At 36.7% G+C, this 24,295-nt stretch overlaps 2 protein-coding genes and 1 long non-coding RNA gene across 4 annotated transcripts; 2 read left to right on the forward strand and 1 right to left on the reverse strand.

Annotated features, from left to right (window-relative positions):
* Window positions 1–575: 575 nt before the first annotated feature.
* Window positions 576–1,305, forward strand: LOC129950653 (uncharacterized). The gene is made up of 4 exons (XM_056062580.1): window positions 576–728; window positions 792–1,007; window positions 1,062–1,127; window positions 1,179–1,305. The coding sequence occupies exons 1-4, from the start codon at window positions 664–666 to the stop codon at window positions 1,303–1,305; spliced, it is 474 nt and encodes a 157-aa protein (XP_055918555.1). The 5' UTR covers window positions 576–663.
* Window positions 1,306–2,013: 708 nt separating this feature from the next.
* On the forward strand, window positions 2,014–2,569 carry LOC129951394 (uncharacterized). Its single transcript, XR_008782186.1, has 2 exons — window positions 2,014–2,115; window positions 2,174–2,569. It is a non-coding gene; the product is annotated as an uncharacterized LOC129951394 (long non-coding RNA).
* A 516-nt stretch (window positions 2,570–3,085) lies between these two features.
* Window positions 3,086–23,535, reverse strand: LOC129949742 (actin-binding protein WASF3). 2 transcript variants are annotated; one of them, XM_056061378.1, is made up of 5 exons: window positions 22,838–23,535; window positions 8,666–9,483; window positions 7,922–8,598; window positions 7,657–7,864; window positions 3,086–3,614 (listed from the first exon to the last, which is right to left on the reverse strand). In XM_056061378.1, the coding sequence occupies exons 2-5, from the start codon at window positions 9,396–9,398 to the stop codon at window positions 3,436–3,438; spliced, it is 1,797 nt and encodes a 598-aa protein (XP_055917353.1). In that variant the 5' UTR covers window positions 9,399–9,483; window positions 22,838–23,535; the 3' UTR covers window positions 3,086–3,435. The 2 variants fall into 2 exon arrangements, with proteins under 2 accessions (XP_055917353.1, XP_055917352.1); XM_056061377.1 differs by having other exon boundaries at window positions 3,089–3,614; window positions 8,657–9,483; window positions 22,838–23,534.
* Window positions 23,536–24,295: the final 760 nt, after the last annotated feature.

Genomic DNA, 24,295 nt, shown 5'->3' on the forward strand with positions numbered 1-24,295 from the left:
TGGAGTCCTGCGCGCTTTCAGCCTCAGGGTCCAGATCGGATCCTCTGGCTCTTGAGAACTCTTTTTTTGGTTGTTCGTTTATTTTATTTCTTTTCTTTGAGAGCCCGGGTATACTTCACAGGCCTTTTTCGGATAGGGGACTCCTCCAATCTTTTTGCCGGGTATGTCCCGCGGTCGTAAGCTGACTTCGCTCTTCCACCTTTTTGTATACATAAAAACACTTAACACTTATCTGCTTTTAATAGCAAGCAAACTCACTTTTTTTATTTTTGCGTGGTCGTCTTTTCTCTGCGATTCCTCCGAACTGATTGCCACCCACTATTTCTATTTCAGTTGGTTGCAGTCACCTGAGGCACTACTGTACGGACCGAGTGTACATCGCCCATCCTATACCTAATCCATCACCTCATCCGATACATATTCAATTCCATCTTATGTAAATTAATTACCGTCAGCCATAGACATTCTATACATGGACTGCTAGTAGCCAACTTCACGATGGTTCCACTTTTAACGGACAAAACACTAGCGCAAAGAGGACTATGCGGAAAAATTGTGTAACATTTATGACACTTGACATTGGAAATTCTTTCTTTTTTTCTCACATGTTTATGTAATTTGTGTAGTTGATCAAAATAAAAGAAATTTAAATAAGAAATAAAAATGAAAAAGTGTTCAATTCTAGGATGCATTTCGCATCAATTGAACAGATATGTGTCTTTGTTTTTGTAAGTATATTTTTAAGGAACGTATGATTCCTAGCTAAAATCATATTTTTTACCATTATTTAGCCTGGTTCGTAAAGGCGTAGTCAGAGAAGAATGGAGACTTGCTATTGAATCTCTAAATGGCCAGGTGATAGATTCAAGTCGACCGCTCCAGAAATTTTTCATCTGCGATCTTCACTTTGATAAAAAATTTATTAAAACGCTTGGGACTAACAAACGTCTCACAGAGGATGCTGTTCCAACTCTTTTCCCTAACATGCATAACATGAAGGAACAAATGTAAGATTAATCATTTATTCAAAACAAATTCAACCTAAAATTTTCTAATTACAGAAAAGAAGAAGTTCAAGACGATCAGGTAGATAACTTTGACGAAGCTTGTTGCAGGATGGAACAAATGTAATATAATTCAGTTTTCATTACAAATTCTACATAATTTTCTACTTTTAGGATTGAACCACCAATCGATGAAGTTCAATATCATCCAACTGATGACTTGGCAGAAGCACCCATCAAAAACGAACAAACTGGAAATAACTTGAAAGGTACTTTTTATATCAGGAAACTCTTCATTTGATTTTGTTTGTATTTATTTATTTATAAAAAATAATTTTCAAAATAAATTCGTAAGTTATTTAAAAAGAAGGCAAGACCATTGGATGCCGTTAATAGAAAAATATAGAGATAAATAAGTTTTAAAATTTCTTCGCATTTGTTGCGCTTCGATATGCGTTCTTTAACATTAACCAATGGAAAATGAATCGCTTCCTAAGGTACCACCTCGTTACCTTTTATACTGACATAACTTGGAATCCAGGCTGGAACAATGTTGACGCTGTTGTATATAACACTCCGGATATAGTTAATGGTTGTACAAGGAGTGTACATAGGATCCATCCGTGTATAACGTTCTTGATGGTTTCGATTTATTCCCGCTTTAGGTGAAAGAAATTGTAAAATTGATTAAAAAATAGGAAAGAGATATCACTACGCGCAGTATTAACACACGTCTATTCACGTTGGTGGCGTTTGCGAGCCTAGTAGTAACATAGTATGAGTAATGGTAGAGCGGAATGTATAGGGAAAAATGTTTCCCAAAACAAATATTTGAAATCACTATACATACCGCTTTGTCATTTCAAAACTATTCACCTAATTTTAACTATTCAAACGGTTATAATTTCACATATAGGTTTACCAACTTACTACGGAAGCTATTTTAATCAATTATTTAAAAAAAATTTAATGAAATTAATTTTTATCAATTTTTCTTTGTTTTTAAAAACGTAAATAAACGCTTTTTATCTTTTTATAGGTATAGCGATATGATCGCTTATTCGCCCGAACAAAACGATGTAATTTTAAATGAAGCCATATTGGCTGAAAGGTAATAATTTAATTGTAGTTAAAAAAAATAATACTATATTCTATTTTTTTTGCTGTAGCATAACACCTGTTTGTAGCCGTAAACGGAGGTTTGAGGAAGAGACAGCTACACCCAGAACTTTGAAACGTAAATGTTTGCGTTACAAACAATTATACGTGAAAAAAAACAACATGCTAAAGGCATCAAGGCGCAAGCTAAAGAGGAAAGAGATTAAAATTCAATCTTTGGAATTCTTGCTTGATGTACTTCAAAAAAGAAATCTCATTTCCAAAACTGTATCATGAAATCCGTTCGTAATTCAAAATTGTATGAGATTTTCCACTACGAACGAATTTCATGATACAGTTTTTCGGGATTCGTAAAAATTTCCGATTACGATGGAATTCATGATAGTGCTAATTATTTGTTTTATGTCCCGCCCATTCCCATTAAAGTTTTCGAATTATAAAACGGACATCTTCAAAATTAGTTTTCATTCTTAAGGATGTATTGTTGGCATATGCAAACGTTTAAAACTACTCTTTGAATCGACCCGAACTTGGTTCCAGTATTTAAAGTAATTTGCCATGTATGGCATCCGTATGTTAAAACTGGGACCACTGTTGAATATATATATATATTTTTGTTTTGTTGTCATATATTTAAATCAAGAATTCTTCTTTGCAACGGATCTATCTTGCACCAATATTGCAGTGCCAATAGTGATAGCATTGGTATCCACTAAAATATCCCTTGTATGCAAACGATACTAGGTTGGTCCTACGACACTTCCTTGCGGTACACCAAAAAATATTAAATAAAATTTTAATGAAAACAAAAAATTCAAAAAATTATTTATGTTTATACATTTTAACATTTTGTGCTGAGATAAATGTATGAATAAATTTATTTATTTAATAAAAATTTAATACAATTACATTAAAGTAGTTGTTATTTCTTGTATTTATATTTTACAACCTTATGTATAACGTACCTAATATATTATTTGCTTGAATAATTATTTAAAAAGATTTTATTGTTTTTTTATTTTTGTATATTCGCATTAAATATATACACATATAAATAATATAAAATTTATATATGTATATATAACAAGCGAACAATTAAATAGTGCAATAAATATATTATTTAAATATTGTTAATGTAGAAATTATTTATGCATGTATATAAATTGCGTTCAATCAAAATGTTCAACATTTTGAAATATGTATGTTTATTTTTGAATACTACTTATGAATTTCTTCTTTTATTTTTAATATATTTAATAACATTTTTAATTGGATACATTTCTATTCAGTTGAATATTTATCAAAGCTTGTTTTAGGCGGATGTCTCATTGGGCTCAACCCAACCTTCGCTGTCGTCTTCGCTTTCAGAATCTTCGGATTCAGATAATTCAATTGCAACTCGTCTGGCAAGAATCGATGCTACATCGTGTAATGCTGTATTGCGTTCGATTTCTTTTTGTTCTGATTTCTCAACCTTTCGTAAAGTAATACCTGAGGAAGAAGGACGCATTAAAATAAATATTATAAGTTTTTGGATTATTATTTGTATGTGTTTATTGTTATGCAAAGGCTTTTCTTTGTATAGCCTTAATATGCCAGAGACCAAATGTGAGAAGAGGATAAAAGGGGTTAGAGTTAGAGAGGAGGTGTTTGTGATAATTAGCTTTGAATCTTTGAACATTTAAAATGAACCAACCTCTGTACTCCACAGTACGGACGAAGTTCACCGCTTTAGGTTAAACTATATGGATTCCTAAAATAGCGTGTATTACTGTGAAGCTGTTTAAGGACAGGAATTCAGTTGCCTAGGGCATGTTCCTCTAAATAAAGCTTAAAAAGTTGAAGCAAGAAATATTACGACGATGCTCGAATGACATAAACATTTAAAAGGTTTTTTTTTTCGAATACTGAGGCCTAAGTGAGTTACTGAAGCACTAATCCAGAGATGGATGCTAACTTAACTATTGTAAGTTTATAGGTTGTGTAGATTGGAGTCAGGTCAGAAGGAAAGAAACATTTCTTGCATCGTTTTAGAAAACCCAAACATTTTGGGTGATTTTGGTATATGATATCCGCAAAAGAAAGTTTGTGATAAAAGTACCCAATATTATCGAGATTTTCAGTTTCATTGATGCAAGTGCCACATAGTTGTAGAAAGAAGAGTTCAAGGCATCATTGGGCTTCCCCGCGGTTTCTTATGGCCCAACTATAATAGACTTAACCGTAAGTAAGTAATGTCAAAACCGAACGAAAAGCTATCAGAAGTTATCGTCAAAACAAAAAGTAACCATAATGGATCCAAGTAACTTAAGCAAATTTGACATTTGTTTAAGCTCGAGCTATTTAAATGGCTCTTGAGTAATTGCGAGAAAGTTAACGAAATTTACCGAAACTGAGCAGAACGTCTATTATGGTTAGTGACATTTAAGGCTGCGTATTGGTTCGTTCCCTTAAGCTGGCTTAAGCTCGGTTAAGTCTATTATAGTTGGGCCTTTATTCCTCATTGCACAAAACTGTTAAGTCGGAATTTATTGAGATATGAAGAAGCACTGTTATCAAAAATGATGAATTGTGTCGGACACATAGAAGTCTTGCGATAAAGCATCATTTATATTATGGGTTTTAAATCTGAATCTATCAAGTAGGACTTGTATTCAACGGTGTCAAAGAAAATTACTAATTTAACGAAAAATGGAGTGTTTATAAAAAGAAAAAAATGTCACACCCAGCAAGTTGAAAGTCAGTCTTCACATACTGGCGGTGTTTTGATTTATATGAAAAAAGAACTAAACTTTGAAGTTGTTAACGAGGTCAGAAACAATGAGGGATCTGATTGTCTCGAAATTAATGTTGGTGATCGAAACATTATGGTAAAAATAATTCTAGTGTATAGATCACCAAGCTGTTCTACATCCAATTTTTGTACAATGTTTGCCAATTTATTAGAACATGTGAATGTTCTTAGAGAATTTTCTATATGTGTCGATAATAATTTATGTGTTATTAATAAGGAACCAACCAGGATTACGGCTAATTCGGCGACTCTCATTGATTATGTGATATCATTTTCCAAACAAATTACGACAAAAACGGACCCTTAATTGAAAATAAGTGACCACAAAACCTTTCGATTTGAAATTACTTTAAAAAACAATAACCCAACAAAAATGAATGCAAAGTATTTAAAATCTTTAAACTATCATATAGATATTTTTTTCTCTATGCTTTTAGCGAGTGATCTAATTGGTGTGGATGTTGTCAACAGTAGAATTGATGTATTGGATGATTTGTTGTGTGATGAATTGGATATAATTGCGAAAGGAATGATTGTTGAGAAAAACGTTGATAATGGGAAATGTCAGTTGCTTAATAGTAAATTAGCAAAATTAAAACAAAATAAAATTTTAAAATATGAACAATTCACGTTAGGAAACCAAAATTCGCTATGGGATGAATATATTTTAGCAAGAAACATTTATAAAAGGGAACTTCGATTAGCTAAAGATAACTCCCAAAAACAACGTATTCTGATAGATTTAATGTCACTAACACTGTTTTTAAATTTAAAACTATTAACAACAGAGATATTATTGAAGTTTTAAAGTCGGTGGGAAAAAAGAAAGACTTCAAATTTATGAGTGCGAAAATGTTTTCAGACGGTTTTGAAATACTCGGTCCTATATTGAAATCAATTTTCAATAAATCTATATTAACCGGTTGTTTTCCAAGCAAGGAAGGAAACGTTGGTAATACCTATCCAAAAAGTACAAAATACAATTTTAAGTGAGAAATACTGACCAGTTAATATGGTTCCTGTTTATGAAAAGGTCTTGGAAAAAATTGTAGAAAAACAATTTAGGAGTTATATGGAAGATAATAATTTCATAATGGATCAACTTTCGGGTTCTCGAAAAGGATATTCGTGTGAAACTGCGTTAAATTGGGTGGTGGAAAATTGGAAAAATGAGATGGACAACAAAAATAATGTCATTGCGGTCTTTTTGGATTTCAAAAAGGCCTTCGAGACTGTAAAATACTTCTTGAAAAGATCTCAAAATATGGAATCAAAAATAATGAGTTGAAATGGTTTGAATCATATTTAAATGCTCGAAAACAGCGCACGTCGGGGAACAATAATGTGTGTCTGATGGGAATGAAGTGAAAACAGGTGTACCTCAGGGATCGGTATTGGGGGTGTTCTTGTTCCTATTATATATAAATGATATAAACTTGGCAGTTAAATATTGTTAATTATGTATGTTTGCTGATGACGCCCTTCTCTTTATTTCTGGGAACGATATTGATTAGTGTACGGAGAAAATTAATAATGACTTGCGATCCATAAGTGAATCGCTGGTTATTAATAAGTTAAAACTGAATGTGAAGAAAAGAAAGTGGATGTGTATCAATGGTTGTGCGGATCTGAATGCAAAACAAATTAATGGAGAAAATATAGATCGTGTTGATGAATTCAATTACTTAGGAGTAGTAATTGACAATAAAATAAACCTTAAAGCTAATACGGAGTATATTTACAAGAAACTATCGTAAAAAAATATACTTTCTTGGCAGGATTAGGAAAAAAATGTCAATTAATACTGCAATTAAAATTTATAACGCGATTGTTAAAGCTCATTTTCAATATTGTTCTACCATTTTATTTTTATCTTCTCAAGGAGATTTGTCTCGCCTCCAAAAACTGCAAAATAAAGCTATGAGTACAATCTTAAAATGTGCGCGTCTTACCCATATAAGAACTATGTTACAGAAACTTAACTGGCGGCTTAGTATAACTCAGCTAATTAAATTGAATGTATTATTGTTTGTATTTAAAATGTAAAACAATATGCTTCCAAATTACTTAAGCAATAATTTAAAATATATCTGTGATTCCCAACCTTATAATCTTAGAAGTGCTCAAAACTTTAGACTTGATAAGAAAACAATCTCTAGAGCAATCTAATTAAATATTTGAAATCGGACAACTAATAAGATCTATTGAAAGTTATTGAACCAATTGACTTTTTAGCCGAATCACATGAAGATCATTCAGTCTTAAACCTTTCATTTATTTTTGTTCATTGTATCAATAATACGTATCTGCATAAAAACCATATAATTTACAAATACATCAGATTTATAATAAGAAAAAATTATCATTATAATAATACAAATAATACGGTTTGGAGGGGAAGAGGGCAGTTGAATAATAATAATAAATGCATTCGAAATATCAAGTGCAAATATTTTACTTCTAATTTATTAAATACAAACAAGTTTGTTTCGGACATAAAAACATTCAGAAGAGAAAAATAAACTTAATTTAGTTCAAAGATTCATTATTTGTAAAATAGAAGATGAAATTTTGAAAGTTTTTAAAACCATATTTGCTTTGCCTACATAAAGAAGTTATTTGAATCAGAAGCCCGTAACCTTTATCTCTTATGCAGATTGTTATTATTTAATTGTAAACTAAATCAAATCACAAATAAAATTAGTTCAATGTTAAAATTAATAAGACATTTTAATTTACCATCTCGAATAGCTTTCATCAAATCGTTTCTCGTATCATGATATGGTGGAAGTAGCTTCTTAGCCCCAACAATGTGACAAGAGCTCTTTATGGCTGTTGGAATGTCACCATTAGCAATTGGTTTCAAAATTTGATGAGGTGTCTGAGCCTCAACTGGTGGTGGAGGAGGCGGTGGTGGCGGAGCTGGTTGTAACAGTTTTGGTAGATTCTGTAAAAATAATAAAAGTTATTAAGAACTTTTGTATTGTCTATTTTTAATTCAAACCTGATCTGGAATTGGCGGAGGTGGTGGTAGATCATTTTGTGAATTTATAATTCCGTTATTATTGAAACTGTTAATCTGGTTGCTCAATTGGGCCATCACCAATGCATTAGCATCTTGAACACTACTACTAGGCGCCAATTGGGGAGAGCTTACTCTCGAAGTGCTATTGGTACGACCCAATAATTTGACCGCAACATTACTGCCATTAAGTGTACCCAGTGTGGGAGATGTCATACCATCTGGAATTGGTGGTGGTGGTGGTAGAGCATCTCGGCTAGTTGACATACTCCTTCCACGTGTTGGAGTGTTGGCATTCGATGTATTCGGTGTACCAGTGCCACTTCCGTTAGAGGGTGGTGCTGGTGGTGGTTGCGATGGGCGAGGTTTCGTTCGAGATGGTGTTCCAGCGGCGTAAATGACTTCTGATGACATAGAACTTTGATTTGCTTGCCCATATAGGGTCTGGGAACTATAAGCACCTTCATCATACTGCTGCATTTGCTGTTGTATTTGGTGTTGTTGATTTTGAGCATTCATTCCGTTTCCATTGTTCATCATTGCCGATGCTGCAGAGTGTGGTGTTAATGGATCGTACATGTCAACGGTGTCTGTAGGATAACTGCGCCGCAATTCAATTGAATTTGGACGAGCCGGTCTAGATTCATAAATCCCCATGCCTTAAAATATACAAACATCAAAAATAAACAAACATAAACCATGATTTAAAAGACTTACTGCTATAACCTGATTCATCAGTTATAACTGAATTTGGTGTCCTATATATTACATTATTCGGCATAAGAGTTTCTCCATGTCCAATTACTAATTGCCGTTGCTTCTCGCGCGTATTGTGTGGAATGCGAACCCTCTTCTTATGACCCCGGGCTCCACCGCCACCACTTCCACTGCCACCCTCCTGGCGAGGTCGATGCATTTTTCTGCCCTTGTCATGCATTACTCGTTCGGTGTCTTTGAGCATTTCTTGCCGCCACAATTCGAAGAAGTAATTCGGATCTGTGTAGAACTTCAGGCCATCCTTTCCATCGTCTCTGTACACATTCAGCTTGTCTAAAGGTGGTGGCTTATCACATTGTGAGTAAGTTTCTAACATTGGAGTTGGCATTGTGTTCCTTGAAAATATTTGCTGATCAAATACTTTAGCTGATTTAAATGCTTTCTTGCGTTGAATATCAGTTAAAGGGACTTCTTCGACATTGCTGTCCAATTGGGTTACTTTGATCGCTAGTCTATCTATTCTAGCTTGAAGGGAGTTTGCTCGATCTCCGATATTACCAACGTCACGAGCAAGCTCCCCAAATATGTCTTCAGCATGTTTGGAAAGTGATGACAGTTGTCGAATTATGTTCGTGAGTGTAGTATTTGTAACTGTTTCGAGTTCTGTCGTTTGAAGCTCTTCTTGTTGATAGACAGAACGAGCTACATGAACCGGGTCAATAGAACGTTTTGGAAGCGGCATTTTTAATTTTGTTGTTTTTGGCAGTTACTGAGCAAAGCAATATAGTTTCATATAGAAACAATATTTAAGCAATAGAATTAAGAATCTGAAAATAATCATGAATGCATATTTAAACTATTGATGTTATCTTTTAAAAAAATGCAAACAGTCATATATTGGAAAATGTAAACAAACGTGAATATATTCTAAATAAGGTCGACTTAATTGTAGATCCCTTAAAAGATAGAGTTGTTATCTTCTTCAGAAAGCCTGGGGGTAGAGGAACCTAGAACTTGCCGATATATAACAGATGGCACATTTTAAAAGTCATGAAAATTACTAAAAAAGCAAAGGTATAATTATTCCAATCTTTATTTTGACAAACAAAGGAAGCATGGATCTCCAGAATTTAAGAACGAATTAAAATTACAGGCGGCACATTTAGTCAATTATGTAAGTTTTTTTTGTCAGAATTAAACTTTTCGGGAATAATTAATCAAAATTTAAATAAAATAATTTGGTTTTCAAAACGATAGAACTTGTTTCGCTATAGAACCTTTAAACTTGATTTTTAAGCATAATAAGCATGTAAGCTATAATATGAATGAACAATGGAAACGCGTTGTACTTGAAGTGAATGAGGATAAAACCAAGTATAAGCTATCAACAAACAAACCTCATCTTTCATCGCCTCGAACGAAACGTCACTGTTGGTAGCAGTGTTTTCGAGGCAGTCAAGAAGTTTACCAACCTCGGAATAATGAATTCCACCGAGGACACCTTAGTTGAAATCCGAAGAAGGATTCGAAACTGTTTTCTCGAATGACAAAGTGAACGTTACACAAAACTTTAATTTTACCAGTTCTATTCTATGGCGCCGAGTGCTAGACGATAAGTATAAAAGGAGAATGCACTTTCGAGAAAAAAATCTTTCATGGATATTTGGGCAAATGGAGAAGGAGATTCAACAGTGAATTGTACAAGCTGTATCAAGATGTGGGCGTAGTCCAAAGAGCCGAAACAAGCCTGTTACAGGGATCAGGCGGTAACTATCGCAAGAGCACTTGGCCTCCAAGATTGGGTAGAGCTCTTCAGGGACCGTAAACGATGGACGTAATACCTGAGCCTTAGACCCTCCCCATGGATCAGCATCCGGATAAATATGAAAGTATAATTTTTACCCACAACTAAGAAACAAATTTGGTTAAAACTGAATTTTAACCAATTTCCCTTTTGCCTGATGAAACCTTCTTCACCAAAGCTCAACTTTATATGATTTTTTTTTGGAAGTTGATGCCTTTACAATTATAAAATAAAATAAATAAATTGGTTGGCGCAACAACTCGTTGAGGCCTAGTGACTTACAACTCTTATGTGTGCGTCTGTGCGAGTAATGTTGCCAGGAATTGAGAGGACCTACAGTTTATATACCGAAATAAGTCATGGACCAATCTAACGTTTCAAATAAAGAATCGATGAGATTTTTCAAATTTCATGCGTTTTTTTTTTTTAAAAGTTCTCAAGCTCTTAAAAAATCACCGTTTAGGACCTAGTGACTTACAACTCTGAACCATTCCTGTGTGCGAGTGCTGTCGTCAGGGAAGAAGGGGACCTACATGGTTCCCAGACCCGGGTGTTTACTAAAAGACCCTTTAGGCGCATTCGAGAAAAAGTTGACCTCTTATGTAAGAAAAGACAATTCCGGAGACGCTACAATCATGAACCGATATGCGACGCCTTGGTGTGCAAAACTGAATGGTTTCAGCTCGCAAACTGGTTAAATGGAGAGAATCAAGGTTCTTAAGCGAATGAAGCGAAAAAATGTTCATTTAAGAATTAATTTTAAATAACTTAACATTTTTGAAAGATGTTCAAATGGTAGACATGTGCATTCGAGAGGACACAAGCGTCCACAGGTTTTTCTCAAAACCCACCTCTGTCTATCAACTCCTACTCTCACCTCCCCGTGGTGAACACTGGGTGCCTAGTACCTCAATTAGAAATTGGGTTCCAACCCCAGTGGAAAGTTGTTGTGGCAGCAATCGAGAGAGTGAGGAGAGGTGTTTCCACCTCTCGTTATACAGACGGCAGCGGAGGAATTCCCGAGATGGAATCAACGGTGGTGTCTACAGTTCCAGTAAGGTTGAACTACTAAGTGAACACCTTATAGGGCTTCTTCGACTTATTCGGAGCCCAGGCCTATAAGGAGCGGTTTTATCCGGCTCCCCATCCTTGGAGTTATACTTAGGATCTGGCCCTCCAGGTTGGGGGTTGTGCCGTGCGTCGGGGTGACTTCCTGGCCACGTATAAGCTTTCATAGTTGCGAAGCTCCAACAAGCCTCGGATACGGACGGATTTACTGTTGACAACCAACGCAAACGAATAAAGGACAATGAATTTCGGATATGCACGTGAAATGTTAGGTCCCTTAACAGACCCCGTGCGCCCGAAGAATTAGCTGAGGCCCTAGACGGCTATAAAGCAGACATCACCGCCATCCAGGAAATACGATGGGATGGGCCGGACAAAAATGGGTTTAACGGTTCAAGAGGGCAAAGAAAAGTACACGCTGTCGTCAAGAAGTGACCTATAACACCAAGTTCTCGGTCAAAATGTCACCATCGACAGACGTAACTTTGAGGTAGTCAGGGACTTCGTCTACCTAGGCTCCGCTTTAAACACAGAAAATCACACCAGCACTGTTTCTTGGGTTCTTAGCCCAATTGAACAATTGAGTGGAAAAGTCCTCTCTTGAAGGACCAAAGTGTTGCTATATAAGACCCTCATCATCCCCGTCCTGCTATACGGGGTAGAAGCATGGACTATGACAAAAGCAGATGAAAGTACTTTGGGTCGTTTCGAGAGAAAAGTTCTTCGTGTGATCTACGGTCCCGTATGCATCGAAGGGGAGTGGAGGAGAAGATAGAACGAAGAGCTGTACGGGCTGTACAGCGACGTAGACTTAGCCAGAAGGGTAAAAGTCCAACGACTAAGGTGGCTGGGTCACGTAGAGCGCATGGAACCCAATGCTCCGGCCCGAAAAGTCTTCGAATCTACACCCACAGGGCAGCGCAGTAGAGGAAGACCGCGGATCAGGTGGCGCGCACAAATGGAAGGTGACCTCACCCAACTTGGAGCGCGAAACTGGAGACATCTAGCTAGAGACCGAGCTAGATGGAGAAGTTTGTTGGGGTAGGCCCTAGTTCACACAGGACCGTAGCGCCATCTTAAGTACGTAAGTAAGATGTTTGAAAAAAATCAATACAAAATTAAATAAAGTAATTTCCTTAAATTGATAAATATTATGTAAAATGCTATTTTTGCATAACATGTCATATTGAATGGTAGACATTGAGTTAGTTTATCAAATCGAGCACTGATAGGTAAGGTTAGGTTAAAGTGGCTGTTGGTTGGGAAGTCCAACACACTTAGACCAAAGTATGGTCCGTTGTGATACCACATGGATCAGTTGATCAGCCAATTGGAGCTCTGAATGAAGCGTAGGAGACAAATAATGTCAGAATTTTTTAGACCGCTGGTATCGTTGAAGTAGTAGTCTGCAAGGTGGATTCTACGTCTTTGTGATAAGGCAGGACATGTGCACAAAGATGAGAGATTGTCTCCTCCTCCTCCTCGTCCATGCAACTCCTACAAAAATCATTTTCAGGGGCTCCAAGTCGAATAGCATGCCTTCCCATCAAGCAGTGCCCAGTGAGGACACCAGTAGTAGCTAATGTGCAATCTACTACTACTACTCTATCTACTGTTTTGAGCGCCTGGCGCTAAGATTAGGCCAAATTAGCTTAGTCGCTAAACAGGTGGTGGTGTTATTCCACCTGAAGTTTGTTTTCTCTATGGTATCTTGCTTTAGCATGAGTTTACATGTAGCTAAGGGGATACCTATGCTAGCAAGTTGTTCCGCTTTTTGCAAGTTCGTCAGCTTTGCAATTTCCTGGAATGTCTCTATGGCCCGGCACCCAGAAAAGGTGAATGTTGAACTATGAAGCCATCTCCGTAAGAGATGATCGACAATTTAGGGCTTTTAGTGAGTTAGTGGAGACAGATTCTAGGGCCTTTAACGTAGCTTGGATATACGGAAAGATGCGTATATGATTAGTTGACCCGATGACACGACATGATAGGACTTCTTTTATAGCCAGAATTTCAGCTTGGAACACGCTAGTCACTTTGAAGCTATTAAACTGAGGATGGGGTATGGTGTAGTCAATATTACCGTTTATAGTTCTGAACGAGTTCAAAATAGTGGTGTGGCCAATTCCATTATTGATCCACAGATAGGAGGCTTGAAGCCGTATGGCTGTATTAGCAGCCGTTTGCTTGCTGAAAATGTCCAGCGGTATTTGATGGAACAGAACATCAAGTGAGCCGGAGGGGGTAGATCGAAGTGCTCCTCCCATACACAGGCAAGCTGTTCGTTTGACTTTGATGAGTTTATCGCGATTTGTTGCTATATTTAGCGCCGTCGACCATACCGCTACTCTATAAGTAAGGATTGGTCTTACTACCGAGATATATAGCGGGTGTGTAATACGGGGCTGTATGCCCATTTATTACCAATGGCCTTTTTACAGGAGAGCAGGGCTTAAGTGGCCTTGCTTATTCTCCCTTGATTATTAGGTTTCCAACTTAATTTATTATCCAAAAAGAGACACAAGTACACCGTTTATGAGAGAAGGGTCAATGAGTGGGACTTTGTATTTTCTTGTGAAGAGGACAAGGTCGGTTTGTTGTGGGTTAACGCCTATTCCACACCGATTCGTCCATCTAATGAGTTTATTTAAAGCGTTTTGTAAGAGTTCTTTTAGTATATTGGGATGTTTACCCGTTACTGCAATAGCAACTTCGTTCGCATAAGCAAACACTATCTCCTACTTTCTAGAGTAATTAGTAATTCATTTATTACTTAGGTTCAAGGGAGAGGGGATAGGACACCACCTTGTGGCGTACCTCTGCTGAAACCCCTTTGTGCAGTAAAATCGCCCAGTTTTGAACTGATAATCCCGCTTACCAGCATCTGATTAATCAATTCGCTGATCGATTTATCTACCTTCAGAGATGTCAATACACGTTCAATTGAAGATGTGCCGACATTGTTAAATGCACCTTCTATATCTAAGAAAGGCAACTAAGGTGTACTCTTTATGATGAAGGGAATATTCGAAGTCTTGATAATAAATTACCAAACTAAACATGTTATCACGCTCTGCACCCAGCTGACAAAGCTAGGGGAGGATCAGCAATACTTATAAAAAAGTGCTTAACACACTATGAAGAACCAAAGTTTACTAAAGAAAACATGCAAGTAACAACAATTAGTATTGGTATAAAAAAGAAAGAATTCAAAATAGCAGCTATATACTGCCCTCCGAGGCGCTCTCCAACTGAAGAAGACTATGCAGAACTCCTACATTTGTTAGGACATAACTTCCTTGTTGGTGGCGACTTCAATGCTAAACACACCCAATGGGGATCTAGGCTCTGGTTCGCCAACATATTGGCCATCTGATATTAACAAAATACCAGACCTTATAGACTTTTTCGTAGTTAAAGGTATTAAACGAAATCATATAAGTGTCGAAGGTAATTACGATTTATCATCAGATCATACTCCAGTAATTTTATCACTGAGCGAAACAGAAATAATAGAAAAAAGTAATCCCAAGCTCGAATAACAGAACAAACTGGAACGAATTCAGAGACAAACTTGAAAATTTTATAAACCTAAGATCCCCTAGGCAAACAATTGAAAAAATTGATTATGAAGCAGAACAATTTATTGCTGATGTGCAGCAGGCTGCAGAAGAAAGTACTCCAACTATTTCGAATGCGAGAGAAAAAGAAATAAAATATCCTATCGAAATAAAGGAGTTGATATTGGAAAAAAGAAGAGCTAGAAGAAAATGGCAATCCACGAGATTCCCAGATGATAAGGTAGTTTTTAGCCGTCTTAACAACGAATTAAAAAAAGAATCTGTGAGTTTAAAAATGATTCACTAAGTAGATTCCTGAAAAGTTTGACGACGGATGCTTCTACAGAATACTCCTTATGGAAAGCAGCTAAGCGCCTAAAAAGACCCAAAACCCGCCGATAAAATCTCAAGATGGTAAATGGATCGGAAATTCGAAACAAAAGGCTGATCTCTTCGCTGAACATCTCGCGAATGTTTTCAAGCCATTCCCAGCAAGCACAGCTACAGATACCTTACAGTTCGTTGACAGAAACGACGAATGTGAAATACCTTTTGTCACGCTCAAAGAAGTAAGAAGCATGTGTCAACATAAGTTGTCAAACAAAAAATCACCAGGGTACGATCTTATAAGTGCTCAGGTTCTGAAAGAAATGCCTCTTATAGCCTTCAAGAAACTCCAATTTATAATAAACGCATGCCTTAAACTAAGATATGTGCCACATCATTGGAAAATTGCAGAAGTCATTGTTATACCTAAACAAGGTAAGCCACCAACAGAAGTTACATCTTACAGACCAATATCGCTTATACCAATCATGGCAAACGTTTTTGAAAAACTGCTACTGAAAAGGCTTAGCAAAATAATTGAAGAAAGAAGACTAATTCCGAGCCATCAGTTTGGATTTAGAAATAAACATTCCACGATAGACCAAGTGCATCGAATTACGGATGTTGTGGAAAAGGCACTTGAAGAAAAACAAGTATGCTCGTCTGTATTCTTAGATGTTGCTCAAGCTTTTGACAAGGTTTGGCACTTGGGACTTGAGTACAAACTGCATAGGGACTTCCCCAGGCAGTACTACGAAATACTGAAATCCTACGTTACGAACCGACTCTTTAGAGTACGGTACGACTTAAATTACTCGGAACTTAAGAAAATTGAAGCCGGTGTACCACAAGGAAGTGTCCTAGGACCAACCCTGTATCTGTTATATACAAGGGATATTCCAGTGGACATCAACGCTATCATGGCCACCTTTGCTGATGATACTGCAATATTGGTGCCAGATAAATCCGTTACGAAGGCTACACAAAAATTGCAAAATGCAGTCAATAAAGTTAGTGATTGGACGCACAAATGGCGTATCAAATTAAACGAAACAAAATCGACGCATATAAACTTTACAAACAAAAACATAAACAATGTTCCAATTTTTATAAACAGTACAGAAGTACCTTACTCCAATACCGCCAAATACCTTGAAATGAATTTGGATGCACAGCTTAAATGGAAAGAACACATCAAAAAGAAAAGAGAAGAACTTAACTTGAAGTACAGAAAAATGTACTGGTTAATAAGAAAGAACTCCAGAACAAACTAATGTTATATAAGCAAGTATTGAAACCCGTTTGGACATATGGCATCCAACTATGGGGCTGTACAAAGAAAACAAATGCTGAACCCATCCAAAAATTCCAAAGCAAGGTCCTTCGTGGAATAATAAATGCGCCTTGGTATATAAGAAATAACAATCTACATCGTGACCTTCAAATTGAGGGTGACAAGCCCGAACCAAAAAGGCAGAAGGTGCTTTCCAACAGCACATCAGCCGTCAACAAAGATCTCTCCTTCAGCGACGCGCTCAAAGGTAAGATCATTGCCGCGGTCATTGACAGGAGTCATGTGGATGGTAACATCTCTCATGATCATTGGGCAGAGGTCAAGGCTCACCTCGGTTTCAGATTTTTATCTGTTATCGAGGAAAATCCGGGGCCTCTCCCAGACACAGCCGATGCAGGATGGTACCAAAATCGTATCAAACTCATCGCCTGTGGTGATCAGAGATCTTTCGATCTATACAGGGCTGCTGTCAATGGCTTGCCAGAAGTCTGGCCGGGTGCCAAGCTCGAGGTTGTTGCAAGGGAGAATATTCCTTGCCGGCCAAGAGCACGTATAATGGTCCCGGCTCTTCACAACTGTCCAGACATGATCATGAAACTGATCAAAACAAGTAATCCGGACCTGCCTACTCACGACTGGAAAGTACCAAAGGTTGAGAAGGAGACAGTGGGTCACTATAGATCGGCTCTCGTGCTGATCAATAGGGAATCACTGGCTCCACTGGCCGCGACCAAAGGTGTGATTAGGTATGGTTTCGATGAAATCATGATGCGTATATATAAAAAAGATGAAGATACGCTAAACACGCCCCCCACAGAAGCCTCTTCAGCGGAGGGAAGCGATTCATTGGCAACGAAAATGGAGGTCGATGCAACACCAAAAGTGGAACCATCGACATCCACTGCCCCAAATAAGCCATCCGACGTGGAGGCTAAAACTAAAGTCGACAGTAACTCCGACATGGAGACTGAAGACGCCACCTTAGGCATCACCCAGAGTGAGGAAGACCTGCTTAGGTCCTCCTCAGACGAGGAAAACGCCGACAAAACAGTGGTGGAGGTTGATCTGACTAATAGTAGCAATGCTGCGATTAGTACAGATTAATCTCCATCACGCCATCATGGCCACGAACAACCTGATACTCCGACTGCATATGAACAAGGAAGACATCGTCTTAATTCAGGAGCCGTGGGTCTCAAACTCCATCATCAGAGGTCTCAGGACTCCTGGCTATAAAATATTATATGCATCGGAGAAAGGTGAACCAAGGTCATGCATGTTAGTAAAAAATGACTTAAACATATTTTTACTCCCCAATTACAGCGACAAGGACACCACCACCGCTGTCCTAACAACAGATAAAGCCACCTACTGGCTCATATCCTCCTACCTTGGCCACGACAGCCCAATTCCAGGAAACACCTTGAGGAAGGCAATTGCGGACGCGCAATCGAAAAAAGTTGGTCTCCTAATTGGTTCAGACGCTAACGCCCATCACACGGTATGGGGTAGCTCTGATATAAATGAGAGAGGTGAGTACTTTGATTATTTACTAAGCACTAACCTACTCATAAGTAATATTGGTAATGAACCCACATTTGTAACCAAGAATAGGAAAGAGGTACTTGATATTACACTTACCTCTGACTCGATCCACAATATGATTTCAAACTGGCATGTCTCAAAAGAGAATTCCTTCTCTGACCACAAATACATTCAGTTTGAGCTCAAAGATGTAGCAAATACATCTACGGGATTTCGAAATCACCGGAATACCAACTGGGAGCGTTATAGGGAGGTACTAGCACAACTGCTTAATCATAAACTTCTTAAAAGCTCCTCCAGTAAAGATGAACTAGACCTTTCTGTAAATCATCTCACCGAAGCCTTAAATGAATCAATGAGATCTTCATGCCCTGTAACCATTTTAAAGGGTAAAAAGAAACCTTATTGGTGGCATAAAGAATTAGAACCACTCAGAAAGAGCTGTCGTAAACTCTTCAACAGATCTAAGTACACTAGATCTCCTTCTGACTGGGACTTATACAAACAAGCTCTAAAGCAATATAAAAAAGAATTAAGAAAGAGTAAGAGGTCTTCTTGGAGAAATTTTTGTGGTAAAATAGAAAATACTTCAGAAGCCTCAAGACTCAGGAAAATTCTCTCAAAAAGTCCAACAATACCTAGTGCTTTAAAGACAGAAACAGGCACGTGGACTATCACAGATGAAGAATCTCTTAATCTGTTATTAGACACCCACTTTCCAGGTAGTTCTAACATACTCAACGACTTAACATCAGAGTCTCAAGCTTCTACAAGCGATTTAGTTGATCTTATAACGCGGGAAAAACTGCAATGGGCCCTAGACAGCTTTGATCCATATAAATCTCCAGGACCAGATGGAATCATTCCGGCCGAACTACAAAAATGCTCAGATATGATCATTCCACCATTGGAAATCATTCTGACAAGCTGTGTAAGGTTGAGATATATTCCCAAAGCCTGGAGAATGGCAAAAGTAGTCTTCATTCCTAAAGCAGGGACACCCTCACACGTTAACCCTAAAGATCTACGACCAATCAGCCTATCATCCTTCCTTTTTAAAACCTTGGAAAGATTGATTGAAATTTATATCAGACATAATTTAAAACCATGTCTCATTTCCACAGCTCAACATGCTTACTCTAAGGGAAAATCAGTAGAATCAGCACTTCACTCACTGGCACGTACTATTGAACATTCCCTCGAATACAAAGAATATAACCTGGTAGCGTTCCTAGATATTGAGGAGCTTTCAACAACGTCAGTTACCAGGCGATCACAACAGCAATGGATAAGCTGAAATTAGAGAAGTCACTCATAGATCTTATAAGTCTCATGCTCAAAAGCAGGACAATAATTTCTAACATGAGAAGTTTTACTACCACCAGATCGGTGAATCGAGGCACTCCCCAAGGTGGAGTCCTTTCGCCTCTTTTATGGAACATGGTAGTAAACGACTTACTTACAACATTGGAAACAGAAGGTTTCAAGGTGATTGCCTACGCTGACGACGTTGCGATATCCGTATCTGGGAAGCACCCCCAAGTTCTCTCGGAACTCCTACAAAATGCCCTAAACAGGCTAACTAAATGAGCTAATTAATGTGGATTGGACGTCAACCCACACAAAACAGAATTAATACTCTTCTCGAGAAGATATAAAATTCCTCAGATTAGCCCACCCAAGATTAAAGGAATACCATTAAGCTTTTCCGACCAAGCTAAATATTTGGGCCTCATTTTAGACAAAAAACTAAATTGGAAGGCAAATATTGATGAAAGAGTCAAAAAGGCTACTGTAGTGCTTTTTACTTGTAAAAAGGCCATAGGATCAAAATGGGGCTTCTCCGCAAAAATAACCCACTGGCTATACACTTCGGTAATCAGGCCGATACTCATTTATGGAGCCATCGTATGGTGGACCGCACTGGATAAGATGGTAAATCTAAATAAACTCATTAAAGTCCACCGGTCAGCAGGTATGTGCATCACAGGAGCACTTCGCACAACACCAACCGCAGCACTGGAAGTGCTTTTAAACCTAACACCACTTGACATCTTCTCTAAAAAGGTGGCTGCCAACTCATGTGTAAGGCTTAGAGCCACCTCTCAATGGACCAGTAACAATACTGGACATACAACTATTCTAGACAATTTCAGATCTATCCCAGATCGCTTAGACTATACCACCCCAAAAATGGTATTTGGTAAAAGATTCCATGTGTCCATCCCTTCAAGATCCTCCTGGGAAGAAGAGGGACCCCTGGAAGACCATGCGGTACGCTTCTATACTGACGGTTCAAAGACCGATCACGGAGTTGGAAGTGGTATCTTTTCAGAACAACTGAATCTCAGTCTATCCTATAGACTTCCCAATCAATGTAGTGTATTCCAGGCAGAAGTAATGGCGATTAAAGAAGCACTATCCTGGCTCAAAGAAAACGTTATATCTTGTAAGGATATACGAATCTTCTCGGACAGCCAAGCCGCTCTTAAATCTCTCGCAAACAGTCCACAGTCGAACAGTCCACGATTGTCAATCATCTCTGAAGGAGATGACGGAACAGTTTAACATTCACCTCATTTGGGTGCCGGGCCACAGAGACATTCCGGGAAATTGCAAAGCCGATGAGCTCGCCAAAAACGGAACACTTCTGCCTTATGTTAGACAAAAACATAACATAGGAACACCACTTGCTACATGCAAATATCTTCTCAAGCAATATGCTTTAGAAACAACAAATACTAGATGGTCACAAAGTACCACCTGCCTGGCAACCAAGCAAATATGGCCAAGTATTGACTTAAAACGGTCAAAAGGCTTGATATCACTAAGCAGACAAAGTATAAGCTCTACAATTGGAGTAATAACGGGACACTGCCTCATAGGTAGACATGCTCTGAGGCTAGGGGTCTACACAAATGACTTCTGTAGAAGCTGCATGGACGAGGAGGAAGAGGAAACAGTCCAACACCTTCTATGTACATGTCCAGCACTCTCCATTAGAAGGAATTACTTTCTCGGTAATCCCTTCTTCGATAATACCAGTGAACTGGCAAATATTGACACAAAACGTCTCTCTAACTTTATTAAAAGTACAAAATAATTTGTTTAAATTCATTACTCTCCCATGAGTAACCTCATTAGTGGTATCACAATGGACCCTTGAGGTCTACGTGTGTCAATGATATCTGGATAGCCACTCTAACCTAACCTAACCTAACCTTACGCTGTATCACACAATCAGCGACTGCAAAGTCATACTAACTCTGAAATGGAGACCATATTAAATGTACGAGACAATGTTCGGAGATTATGAAGAACCAAGCCTCATGAGCTGATGGGCTAAAAGCTACGGGAAAGTGTTATAACCTTAAACTTCCCCCAATGCGATTTAAAAATTAAGAAATAAAAATCATTTGTCGATCTTTCATAGATTGGTCCTGATTCACCGGTGGTTTTAGTGCGGTAAGAGTCCCACACTTACCGATTCTTACCGAGTGTCTTTTGAAGATTTCCATCGGATAAAAAAAAAAAAATGTTTGTTAAAAAGATATGAAGTACATGTACATAGTTGTTTTGTTTAATAACATAGTGAAAATAAAACAAAACTTATGTCAACATATATAGGCAAGTATATACAATATATATACCTTCATATAACAATATAATAGTAACGACCTTATTTCTTTAAAAAAATAATAATCAACAACCGGAAACAGCCAAAAATGTACATATTTGAATAAGACAAGGTTCTTCAAATAATTTGTTTTGTTTTTAATTTGTATAGAAAACAAAACAAATATTATTCGTACCTCAATAATAATTACGTTTTTGCATACTTAACTACTGACATAATTTTTCGCACAGAATTTCTCAATTGAAATCACGATATTGCTTGATTTGATTATAAAATGACGTGATTGAAAAGTTTGTTGGTTTTGGTAGATATATTACAACTTTACTGTAAACATTAAAGAGACGATTATATTACTCATTATCCACAAAACGTCTACCACTGCTATGTCATTCGTAATAGATATAAAATACTCAGATAAAGTTTCTTTAAAATACTTTAATTCATTATATTATTATTTATTATATGTTGATACCTACTTTGGCCAAGATAAGAAATAATTTTACAAAAAAAAAAGAATAGAAGAATAGTCTCCATTCATAGTTTTCAATTCCAAGAAGAAGCATTGAGAGGAGACAGAGAAACGCAGAATTTTCTCCGGGGATAAATTCAATTTCTTTTAATTGAAATCATCCATATTATTAATTAATTTAAGAATTTAAATATGTTTTGATGAATTGCCACACCCTTTTCTTTAAAAATCACAGTAATATTTCTGCAAACATAAATTATTGCCTACGTTGCGCGCATAGCAATATGGCACTACCACACCAGAGCACTAACTTGCCGCAACTCCTACTTAATAATCATCAAAAAAGATTCAACTTAAAGAAATATTTTCAACATTCATTCCAAAGTTATCTGTTGGAAAAGTTTTCAATTGAATACCAACAATTTAATGACGAAATTAGTTTTAAAATACAAATTGACTTATAAGCATCTAACTCACCTTGATTTATATACCCATCGTGTTGTAGAGTAAAGTATATTTTATTCTCAATTGAAAACAACCTTTTTATTGCTTAAGTAGGTAATTAGCTTTGAGTATTTATATTTATTTAAAGCGATTGGAATATTATTGTTTACACTGCTTACGTACTACTTTTCGACAAATAAATTAACCTATAGGTATTTAATTTTTGTATATTTTACTTTAAACACGAACTTGTTCTTTATCGATTACCTGGTAAGAAAATTAGATCTTCCGCACATCAAATTTAATATGCATCTAGAGGATTTCGCTATTAAAAATTAAAACATTTTCACTTTTTCAACCGGGAATATAAGCTTGTAAAAGCAACAATCACCATTAAGTCCGGACTAAAATAAAAGATAATTTAATTTCAAAGAGAAAAAGTCGAAAATTGAATTGGATTTGATTAAGGGTGCGGACGTGAAGTGAAGATAATTATTTTCTTTTTGTCTCCCCTACATAGAAAAACTGTTTGATGGAAATTTGCTTCGAATTTAGACTTGATAAATTGTTTAAAACTTTTGTGTTGTTCACCTTCACAATATTTAAGTTTCTTTTCGGTTGATGAATTAATTTTTCTTATGAATTTAATGATTTTTTAAAGAGAAAAAGAAATAAGAAAAATCTGTCACGAATATGATGATGGGCTACAATTTGGGTTTTGGACATACTCAACTTTTGCAGTTTGCACATGGATATTGAGAAACTCTGAGCTGTCATTGCTCATGGGTAGATCTCTCAAACTGTATTATGTACTAAATATAGCGCTAAGGTTGAAATGCAATGTACTAAAGGCGAGAGCACAATACCACGTTGGAGTTTCTATTGGTTCTACTAGTTTGAACTAGGTTGCTGGAAACTTGAAATTAATAAGAGTTGCAACTTTTTAGAATTTTTAATGAGAAAAATTTCGTCAAACCAATATTCTTTTAAGTCCATGAAGGGAATTATGAGTTGAAAAATTAATACATTTTATATTTAAGTGTTTAGTGAATTGAAAAAGAAGAATATTAGTGAAAAGAAAATGAAAGCCATACAATAAATGTCATTATATTTTGGCATATTTATTGACAAAGGCATTATGCGTATGTTACCGGAAATGTATGAAACCTCAGAATTATATACAATTAATAGGTAATTTAAGAAATGTATAAAAAGGTTTACAAAAGATTAATTAGAACACATATTTCCTAGGAGATGTACTCGTATATACATCCTAGGAATTGTATACAACTGCTTAACAACGCTAGGAATAGTAATAAATTAATATTACGGATATGAAAAATCTGGAAAAATAAAACGTACCAACTAAAAATGAAATAAAAAGATTTGTTCTTAATTACTTTACTTTTAAATTAAAGAACATATTTATTTTTACAGGGTTAGCTGGAGTGGCAATTAGAATTACATAATATTTTTTTTGAAGCAAAAATA

This window comes from Eupeodes corollae, chromosome 3, assembly GCF_945859685.1.
Source record: "Eupeodes corollae chromosome 3, idEupCoro1.1, whole genome shotgun sequence".
Taxonomy (NCBI): Eukaryota; Metazoa; Arthropoda; class Insecta; order Diptera; family Syrphidae; genus Eupeodes; species Eupeodes corollae.